Source organism: Argentina silus (assembly GCF_951799395.1).
Source record: "Argentina silus genome assembly, chromosome: 9".
Taxonomy (NCBI): Eukaryota; Metazoa; Chordata; class Actinopteri; order Argentiniformes; family Argentinidae; genus Argentina; species Argentina silus.
Genome location: NC_139663.1, coordinates 5,767,345 through 5,778,849, shown reverse-complemented (window position 1 = coordinate 5,778,849; position 11,505 = coordinate 5,767,345). Strand labels below are relative to the sequence as shown.

Sequence of the window (11,505 nt, the reverse complement as noted above, 5' to 3'; positions counted from 1 at the left end):
TAGTCTACATCCATGACTGTATTCCTAAAGCTCTAATCATGCTGAAGGTCAACTTGATCCTCAGTTGATCCTCACAGTGTGTAAACTGTGAAATGAAGATGGTGAGCTGAAGCGATACATCATTTCTACCATCCACATCAAGAACTGGACGTCAGAGAAGGAAAGATCACCGTAGCTTACATCCACTGCTACCCGCGACACCCTGCCGCTCGTGCGCAGCGGAAGAATGCTGCGTCGAATGTGGTGCCTTTTCATAGGCCTACCGGAACCGCGGGAGATGAGGAGACATCTGCCTGCATCGTGCAAGATCCTTTCAGAGTCGTGCCCGCCGCGTAGATCTATTGTCACTTGTCTGATCACGTAGAAAAGCACTTTCTATTGTTCTAAGGTTGACATTCTGATGCTAATTTCCATGGCAGAATGGGACCTGCAAACAGATGTTGTGTTCACTCTGCCATGTTATCCATATGTTTGGAGTATATGAAAGGATGTTTAAAACGCTATAATAATATTTGCTTCACCACTGAAGCAGGTTGGAGAGAATTCAATTCCTTTACTATGCCATTCCAATTGCCAAATCTGATTGGTCAAAATGTCCTATTTGAAGTCCATCAATTGACAATTGACAATTGACAATTCTGTCAATTCAAAGAGTTGACAATGGTTGAAATTTGAAAATGTTAAATACTTATTTTTCACAAAAAAATCCACAAAATAATCTTTTAAATCCAAGTAGAAGCACACAAGCAGTTTTATTACATTGCGATTTATATCAGGCTTTCCATAAATGATGGTTAGGGTGAGTAGGCTATATCTCTAGATAAACCACGGAGTAACATCGTTTGTTAGAATACATTACAGGCGATTATCTCTACAGGCTACTGGTATTGGTCGGTTTTGCTGTCAGTTACGCCCTCGAGCCTTGTCAGGGTGATCAATTTCTAGTAAAGCGCTCATACGCTGGTGGGGCACAAGTGATGGGAAGCGCACTTGCGCAGGTCTTCGACACACAACGAATACTGGTGCGACTGTAATTTCTGAAGGTATACATTCTGAACTGACTTTTCAAGGAGATGTATCTGCTCTTCAGTTATGAGAAATCATTTTCAAACAACCTATAGGAAAGTTTTGGGATGATGTCCGTTTCGTCAGGATTTTTTCGGTAGAAGAGGAGCGAATAACTTTGCAAATATGCCTCATTGGAATATTATTCTCGTCCGAAAGTCCTATGGAATATAGTCCAATATTTCACAATCTATATGTTGTGTCATCATCCCCCGTGAAAAATAAACTCTTTGTTTTCTGCATCATGCTGTCGCTGTGGGTGTATATGATATACTGCTGTTTTGGCTACTGTTCAACCATGCCAAGTTTGATGGTCAATTCTGCAAGTAAAAATGAACAACATTTGGAGGTGGAGAACGAAGTGGATGTGGAATTCGACAATCAAGATCCTTCACTCGGAATGTCCAGGGACTTATTGAATAATGACAATGATTTGGACAGCAGAGGAGAAGACTGGGATGAAATTAGAAGCGAGCAGAGGACGTTGGAAGATAATGACATGTCAAGTTTATTCAATGAGTCGGAAAGTAAAAAGTTGCCTCAGGCAATCATCATCGGGGTGAAGAAGGGAGGCACGCGAGCGCTGCTAGAGTTTCTCCGCGTACATCCCGACATCCGAGCGGTAGGAGCCGAGCCACACTTCTTCGATCGGAACTATGACAAGGGACTTGAGTGGTACAGGTAAATTAACAAGAATTACAATGACGAATATTCAGAGTACCTTTCCTTCAAGAAATAACGCAAATCTAATTGTCATCATACCTGTTTAAAAATGTACGCAATTTATTTATTTTAAATAGCAATAGGAAAGTTGGAATATCAAACAAAACCTCAAAGTTGCAATGCCAAGGGAGAATATCCCTTCAGAATCTAGTCTCCTGTCTCGTCAATTGGTGGAGCTATAGTATGAGTCATACAGTGGCTCTAACAGGTAGGTGTTTATGCCATAGACGTGTACTGTATATACGTAAAGCATCCCAAATATGGCACCCAGTAAAACTAAGGATAGACATCTGGTCATTGTGCTGAGTCGTAACAATAACCAGATTAATTACAATGGATTAAAACACACTGCCACAATAACATTCCCTCAATAATTCATGATAGCCTAAAACTAAATCAAGTTATACTCATTTCGAATACGAATTCACCATGACATGTTAGAAATGAAAACGAACCCAGAGTAAATACATTTATTGAAACAGGAAAATGTGTCTAATAAGTGTGCATTCATTGTGGCTTTTGTGGTTTGTAGCTGAATATAGTTCTCAAAAACTACAATATGCAGACAAAGTTGTCTGACTTCTTTTGTCATGTGAAAATGAAAATGAAACACAATTGTATTGGATCAATCAAGCTATCAGGCAGTCCTTAAACTGTGATAAGTCTGACTTATCAGTAAAACCATGCAATAAAACCATGGCTATTGAAATATTGTTTACAGCACTCAATCACCAAAATACTTACAGTATATACCTAAGTGATAATGTGGCAGACGAGGCAGGATGTGAAGAGGGTTTTGAACTTTGAGTAGAGAGCACAGTTAAAACATTTAAAGTCCTTTATTGCAACCACAAGGACACAAGCATTCCTTTGCCATTGGTTGAGTCACACACCTCCCAGTCAGGTTCATTTACACAACACTATCGATTTCTGGAGGTTTACATGACCTTCGCTCCCAGTTCCTGGAATTCTTGTACTCCTGTCCTTGGATTTCCACCAGCCAATGCTATTATGAAAAGGAGGGGGTTAGCTGGAGAAAAATAAAATAGGCTGCTGGTAACATCTCAATTCAAGAGCTTCCATTCAGTTTGACAGTTCCTGCTTGAGTTTTGATAAAACAGCACATGGTTTATAGCCAGGAGTCACCAGGCTACTTCATGACCTCATCCCTTAGCAGCCAGAGGCATGATTCAACCACAAGTGCTCCCAAGTATTGATTCAGTCGCAGTAATCCCCTTTAGAACCTGAGCTTTAACCATGACTCCATTTCAAAGACAGAGAACTGGGACCTGGAGCAATCAACAGCTACCCCAGCGTGCTAACACCAAAGTGTGGTTTCAACTTCACAGTACATTGTCAATTATGCTTAATGACATCCAGGTATTTCTCAGTCCCTAATGTTTTACCTGTCCACATAGTCACTACAAGCCACTAACACAAACACGATTATGTAACCTGTTCTTTTGCTGGGAATCTGATTGAATGATTTACATGACCTTAAGGTATTTACCATGGAAACGTGTTATAAGTGACCTGCTGGGATGGGCTCAAATAGTTTCAAGAATTGTTTGTTGTAGAAGATACAAAACAACAGATAACCGCATTGTTAACTATGAAGCATACCACTGTTGGTTTCGTTGAGGATTAATTTAAATGGACTGAGCCAGGGAGATTAGCAGTAAATGTCAAAGGCCCCAAATACTTTTTCAAAGCTGTCTTCATAACACTACAATGGAGGAAGTGGAGCATTGTTCAAAGGGCCTATTGCTTAAGCTCCTCCAAGAATTTCCGGACAGGTTTAGGATACTTGTGGATGACCACTCTGTGAGGATGGATCTTTTGTACATCTTCACTGACTGGGGATTGAGTACAGATTTAACTAGGCATCCAGACATGCAGGAAGCTAGCTGCTTCCTACAGTGTTTTATAGAGTCAACCATCCAACCATGCAATTTCATACGTTCATCATATGTTCATCCATTTGACAACTGATGTAATATACATATATATCATCTGTGTTGTTGATCATACATGAGTAGCCCATAACCGGGAGATGTTGACATACTGTAGATAACAAGCTAAACAATATGGGTGTGTGAAGGTTTTCAAGTGCAATGTTGCTAATACTGTACAGTATATTTGTGTCAATGAAGGTGAGCATGTCACTTCCTGACCTCTTGTCCATAATAAATATTTGAAAATCTGTTTGCTGCATGTTTATGACACAACATACAAACAGCATGTACCATTAAACAGGTGACTTGTATCGTCCATGTCTGGATGTACTGCAAGTGAACAGGGTGAGAAAGTGCAGCATAGTTTCATCTGGAGGCTTGTCTAATGAATCCTGTAGTCCATCCCTGGAGTGGTTATCTGGCTAATTAAAATATCTTGGCTTGAGTAAGCCCAGTCAGACCCGAGCACTGCAGGTTGACCTCAGACAGCAGAGGAGCACACAAACTATCCCGTAATGATCATTTTGTGTCAGGGGGGGACACCAGTTGTCTTTGTATTAATGCACCACCATCACCACCTCCACCCTGATGCATCCAAAATATTCACCCCTCTGCCTTTTAGTGAAATCACAACTGAGGGAGACATGTAGGCATCTCACTACACACCAACAAGCAACCTTGCTGTTCAAACAGTATAGATGCACAGAGATGCTCTTTGGTCATTTCACTGTAGTGGATGGGGCCTGGTCCTGTCACTATGAAGCTAATGTAGCTCTATATCTTGGAGGAAATTGGAGAGGGAAAGATGGAGGCAGGAGGAGAGGGCATGGAGTATGTGTGTGGGTTGACTGACTCTGCTTTTCTCCAGTAGCATCACAGACTAATTGTTTGTCGGTGGCCTGCAGAGAGGGGCAGGCAGCTGGGTGGGCCAGTCCCCTGTGGTGGCTTTGAGTTCTGCCCACAGCCTCACACTGTTGGACCAACATGGAGGAGGGCAGCCGTGTCCCTCCTGCTGGAGCCTCATAGAGGAGAGGCCCGCCTCAGCAGGGACTCCAGCCACAAATATAGCACTCTTTCACTGAGAGGCAGTAAAAGAGGAGTAGTCAGACAATCATACATGCTTACTCATACAGAGATAATAACAACTTATACAGAGCACAAGAGGGGGCTCACACCACCTTGGGAATGTTTTCTGCTCCTCTTTTCATTTTGAAAAGTTGTATTTTATTGTAATTTTTTCTTCATCATCTAACATTTCTTAGTTTTCTGCCACTCTTCTTGCCCTTGTATTACTCATGTTGTGTGCCTCTTAAAACCAAAAGGCCGAAACCAAAAGGCCGAAGTGATGGATTTACAGATTTGCTCTGTACAACAATGATAGGTTTTCTTATCCTCTACCATTGACATTGTCAGAGAAAACGTCCTTACCCAAAGCGAGAGCCCCAGGAGAGCTTAGTTTGGGCCAGTGGCAGATAGAGGGCAGTAAATTGAAAGTGAGTCTTTAGAAAGCGCAGCAATAGCATTGAGCTCTCTGAAAGGAGATGTGTGGAACCCCTGGGGTCTGCATTAACCCTGATAATAAAGAGTAGACAATTAGTGTGAAACGTGTTTTCTCTGCCTTCACTTTGTATGCAAATGTGCTCAGGAGGGTGAAAGTGCTTTTTGACGAACACAGCTTGAACCCATTGGAACTAACCTTGAATGGATCTTGTCCAGGAGGAGATTCCAAACACTAAGCCTCAGCTTTTTATCCCAAAAGTTGACTTTCCTCTGAGGCATTTTCAGAGTGAAAAGTTGGATTTCCCATGAGTAGGTTCATGTAAGTCTACTTGGTTTTTGCTGACGCCACACCCTTAGCCAGTGTGCAAGGACACAGGGGGATAGGTTTAAGCTCTCAATATAAGTTCTTCCCAGCCACATTTAACAAGTCAGCTTGTTGATGGGAAAAGAACAAAAATAGTTCAGAATGAGAGGCCAAAGCGAATAGATAGTTCTAGACACAATACAAGCTTATTCAGCTGGGCGACTGACATGGACTAAATCTTCTCCTTATTTATCTACTAACTGTCAAACTAAAGTAAAATAGATAGATAGATAGAACTTCTGCAGATGGCAAGTATTTGTGTTGTGCCTGAAGTCCGAGGTATGGAGGGTGAAGAGGAAGGGAGCCAGAACTGTCCCCTGGGGGGTGCCAGTGCTGCTCACCACCCAGTCCGACACACATCCCTGCAGCCGTACAAACTGTGGACTGTTGGTAGTTCGTAATGCAGGAAACAATGGGGGAGTCCACCTGAATCCTCAGCAGCTTATCCCCAAGTAGTAAGGGCTGTATGGTGTTAAATGCACTGGAGAAATCAAAGAACATGGCCCTCACGGTGCTGTCGGCCTTATCTAATTAAATGGGAGTGAGCTCTGTGTAGCAGGTAGATGGTGGCATCATCCACAGCAATGTCTGCCAGGTAGGCAAACTGCAGGGGGTCCAAGGAAGTCTTCACCAGGGGCCTCATGTGTGCTAGCACCAGTCTTTCCATGGTCTTCATGATGTGTGATGTCAAGGCTACCGGTCTATAGTCATTCAGAACTCTGGGGTTCCTTTTCTTTGGTACCGGTACCAGGCAAGATGTTTTCCACATTGATGGGACCTTTTCCAGACTGAGAAAAGTGTACTGGAGAAGTAAAATGCAGCATTCCAAGAATAAGTCCACTAGAATTTAAATGCTTGGAAAACTGACCTCTCATCAAAATAACCTTGATTGGAAAATTGAGGTTAGAGTGATAAACCTCAAGGCTTTTATTTGAGGGAACGTGTCAGACCATAGCACTTAGTACAGCACTTAGAAATACATGGAAACTTTAGGAGGGAGTTCAGTTGTTTACTCGTCAATCCCCCCTGGAGTTGTTGTCATCCTTATTGTTCTCTTTTGAGGATCGTCTGAGAGAATATAGTGTTTCCTGACACTCACTCTCTCCCTCTGCTACAGAGGAGTTGTGATGGTCACCTTTGAAATCCTCAAATCTCCAGCCATCTTTTTGTTTTGTGTTTTTGAAGTCTGTTTGTTTTAACTGATCCTCCCCGATCTGCACATCCCTGCAGCAAGGGCTCTGTGCATGATACCAAGGTGATTGAACCAACCCATCACAGAAAGGGAAACATACATACCGTTGAACATAGATACATTTCACCTATGTACAGTATGTAGTATTATTTCTCCCACACATAGGCCCAGCAGAAAAGTATGTTTATGGTTTGAGTAATGCATAGCCATTTCTGAAATCAGAGTGCAGTTATGACAGTCAAATTCACAATCATGATGATTATAGTGCTAAGTGAGGATCATTTCCTGGGCTCACACATACACTGTATGTATACTGTCTGTGGATTTTGTTTGATAAGGGAGAGCAGTGTGGTTGGCTAGCATGTATCCAGCACTGTTATTTTGATGGAAGTGTTTGGTGGTTCTATAAACAACGCAGAGACAGAGTAGTCATGTGTTAATGCAAAGCTGACAGTTGTATGGAGAAAACTGTCTGCCTCCTCAGCTCTCCAAACCTGGGCTTTCCTCCAACTGAGAGCCAGGTAGCCTTGAGTCCTGCTCCCTGATGGTAACAAACAGGATGGGAAAAGGCTTTCTTTGTATTATCTTTGTTGACAGGAATGCTGTAGAGATATTGGGTATTAGAGCACTGTGGAGAAGACACTGAGTGCAAAGGGAGATGATGACTTTCACACGGTGGATAAGATGACATACTCCCTCCCATAAGAACGTTTTTGCTTTGATTCATGCCTGGGACTTGTCTCACAGAAACCATGTCAGATTATTCTAAGTGGTTGCATACCACCACCTCTCATCCACTCTTTGGTGGTTTGAGAAGGGGAATGATTCCCACAGTAGCCCACTCTAGTATGATGCATCCCCCCCTACTGAGCCATGAGATAAGAACTGATCATGACACCAGATACTGCTATGGTTGGTAATGACATGTTCCCATGAAGAGTTGTATGACCAAATCCATATAAAGTAATATTTCAAGTGGGTCTGATGAAACATTTGTCATAGCTGTTGGAGAGGAAATGTGTGCATTTTAAGTCAGTTGAGTAAAGCTGTTTTGATAAAAGTACTGCAAGCAATTATACTCCACCAACATCCTCATTAAGTGCATCATCCAACAGCCAAACACAAGCCACATGCAGTGTTGTAAATTCCTACCTTTGAACCTGTTTCCTGATAACAGAAAATGTAAACAATAGGCAAGCCTTCAAAGACAGTCTCTCAAGGAGCCAGCGTAATGGACACACTTGACTACTCACCAGACAAAACAAAGCCAAATTACACAACTCACATAGACCCTCCCGGATTAGCGTCTGTGGGTGTGATTTATCTGTTGTTTTTGCAGAAGAGGGACAGAGACAGTATCTTTAATGGCTATTGGCTGGAGCAGCATCAGTGTGATGCAGTGTGGGTCGAGGGGTTGACCTCTGCAATCTCCAACCTCCTCTGGCACACCTCTCTCCTCCTGATTCCATCTAATCCCCTCTTTCCTCTTTCTACTTATGTCTCTTTTCCTGCTTTATTTTACCCTCCTCACCCTCCTCACCCTTTCCCATTCTCCTGCTTTTGTGTTATCTGCTCTCCCCTCCTGTTTTCCTCTGTGATTTAAGGTACTGGCTAAAGCCTGTCAAGGTGTTTTCTCTTATGTGTAAGGAAGCTCCAGCTCTTCGTCTTCTTGAAATGTAATGATTTAACTCTTTTCAGGTTGACAGATAGATGAAGATATTTTGAAACGTATTGGATGCAGGCAACATTGTTTATTAAGTAGAACAAATTGCAAAAGCTTGCTACATCTCCCCCCTCCCGACCCCATCCCCCCCAGGGCATCTCTCTCCTTCCTCCAGTCTGTGATGTTGTTCTTGCTCTAGCTTTGCTGAAATGATTAATTCATGTACCTTTCACAGGTTTTTTTTTGCTCAGGGACTAAGTGGTAAATTTGATTGGTAGTAAGTTTTTGTCTCCCTTGGGGCTTTGCGAAAAGCCTTTGGCTTGATACTACAGATAATTGCAGAGATCCTGATGTAGTTGTTTGTCTCTCTCATGCGGATTGCCTTGGGTCTGTGTTTTTCACACCCAACAACAATAGTTAGGCTCACAGGGGAAGAGAAGGAGAATGTGTAGTTCAAGACAGATATTTAGAAAGAGAGAGAGGTAGGTGGCTTATGAGATTGCATAAGAAAGAAGAGAAACCTCCTGCGTGTTTGTGGGGGATTAATGAGGTGTTCCCAGTACAGTCTTCCCCACAGACCTCTCCCTAGGCTCCACAGTGCATCACAAAGCCAAGGCTTTACTCTCCTTGCCTCGACTGCACTAATTGGTTAGATGTTATCTCTTAGTTTTGGATGATGTATTAAAATCACTGCTACACTTGTACCAACAGATGTCTATACACACTGTACAGCATCATTCTAATTGTGTGGTTTTAACTTCTCTACCCCACGCTAATTTTATTTAGTTTAATCTTTCACTCGCAAAACAAAAGGGTTTTCCAAATATTACGTCAAGATTAAGTTGCTGATTGAATGAGTGTGAGGAGACTGAGGTTAGGCAGGCTTGTAGGTAATCTAGTCATACAACTATACACTCATGTTTTTTATCTATCTGGCCACACATACTGTGTAAGAGAAGATAAGCAAATACCTCATTGTCAGTCACATGAATGTTGTGTTTATAACACACCACAGTAGTGTTATTCACTTTTACAAACTTGGAATGGTCGGTGAGACATCTACTGAGGAGGTCATATACTGAAGATAAGTCATATATTATGTCATTCCTTGTCTTCCTGCCTCCTCCACTAGCTACTCTCTCACACACTACTGTAGCAGCTCACTGAGCCTCACTGTGTTTGGCTTAATCTTAATCCCTGTTGGCCCACTTGAGCCATTACCCAGTCAGGGCTGCAGTTAACAGGCTCATTTATGATCTAAACGAGTCATCTTGGGTCAGTAAACGGCTCTGTCATGGGACTGGACAGCTCCCTAACACTGGACTTTCCCCCTAGGAATGGGAATCAGTTCTACTATGTATTGGATCCATTTTTTGGTTTAGGTATACATGTTCAATCTTGAAACGTCTAATTAGAATAGCTTTTTAATCATCATAAGACCTGGTGGAACTTCAAAATGTCTTCAAAGCCACCTATTCATCATGACAGCTTCCATGGCGTACAATAATGGAGGTGTAGAGTATTTCAATAGGGGAGAGGTGTCATTGAAAGAGGATTAAATTGAGGTAGATTAGAGGAAGCAGGAGGGGATGAATGTCTTCTTTTAGGGTCTGAATATAGAACAGGTAATGAGCAGGGTATTGTGCTCACACATCGAGGCCAGATAAGGAAACCTTATGCTATACCACTGTAGCCCCTGTCAGATAATGAAACTAGTCCTGCACATTCTGACTGCCTTGCCTAGTATGGTCTCAGGCCTCAGTACTGCACACATTGTCTGTGATTGACAGGTGACTGTGGACCAAGGCTCAGTCTGTCTGTGGAATCACCATAGAGTCTCTGTGTCTTGGCTGGGCTAATCTAACTGTCAGTCACCTGATGAGACAGGGTAACTCTGGGCTCACACAGGATAATGGTATATGCATACTAGGGTAGTCCTTCCTGTATATGTAGCAGTTGTGATACCATTCCTTATTCCATTCCATGCATTACAATGAGCCCGTCCTCCGATTTCTACCTCCACCAGCATTCCCTGTTATGTAGTAAATAATACGTAGAATACTATATGTGCCTCTGCCTCATTACCTATTACAAACCTCTCTTTTTCTCTCTTGATCTGTCTTTCTTCAGAGATCTGATGCCCAAGACTCTGGAGGGGCAGATTACCATGGAGAAGACACCCAGTTACTATGTCACCAAGGAGGTTCCTGCTCGGATCTATACCATGTCTAAAGACACAAAGCTGATCGTAGTGGTCCGGGACCCAGTCACAAGAGCCATCTCTGACTATACACAGACGCGGTCTAAAAAGCCTGACATCCCCTCCTTCGAGAGCCTAACCTTCAAGAACATGACAGCAGGTCTGATAGACACCACATGGAGTGCCGTCCAGATTGGCATGTACGCCAAGCACCTGGAGCGCTGGCTGCAGTACTTTCCCATGGCCCAGATACTGTTTGTGAGCGGGGAGCATCTGATCAGTGACCCAGCCGGGGAGATGGCCCGAGTCCAGGACTTTCTGGGTCTCAGGAGGGTGGTGACGGACAATCACTTCCACTTCAACCCCACCAAGGGTTTCCCCTGCCTCAAGAGGCCTGAGGGGAACAGCAAGCCCCACTGCCTGGGGAAAACCAAAGGAAGGACGCACCCCAATATTGACCCGGACGTAGTGCAGAGACTACGGGACTTTTACAAGCCTTTTAATAGGAAGTTTTACCAGATGACTGGACATGACTTTGGCTGGGATTGAGAGACCAACCACCACCTTTGACAGAAACATGCTGTTTCGTTGTTTTTTTGTAATTCTAACATTTTGGAGATTGTTATACAGTGTATATATATATATATATATATATATATATATATATATATATATATACAGTGTATGTGTAAAAAGTACAGAAGTCTATTTTATGATAATTTATTTCTATGATGTTAACTCACTAAGCTGCCTATCCGTGTTTGTTTATGATTTACCACACTTTTTTTTGCATTCCAGTTTTAATCTTCTTTCGAGGACATTTTGTCATCTTGAAATAGCTCT

The 11,505-nt window shown here is 42.6% G+C and overlaps 1 protein-coding gene across 1 annotated transcript; it reads left to right on the top strand.

The window, feature by feature from the left end:
- Positions 1–1,228: 1,228 nt before the first annotated feature.
- On the top strand, positions 1,229–11,211 carry hs3st3b1a (heparan sulfate (glucosamine) 3-O-sulfotransferase 3B1a; the record flags this gene model as incomplete). The annotated part of the gene is made up of 2 exons (XM_083676241.1): positions 1,229–1,746; positions 10,593–11,211. 2 exons carry the CDS (start codon positions 1,229–1,231, stop codon positions 11,209–11,211), a joined length of 1,137 nt encoding a protein of 378 aa, XP_083532367.1.
- Between the last annotated feature and the right edge of the window lie 294 nt (positions 11,212–11,505).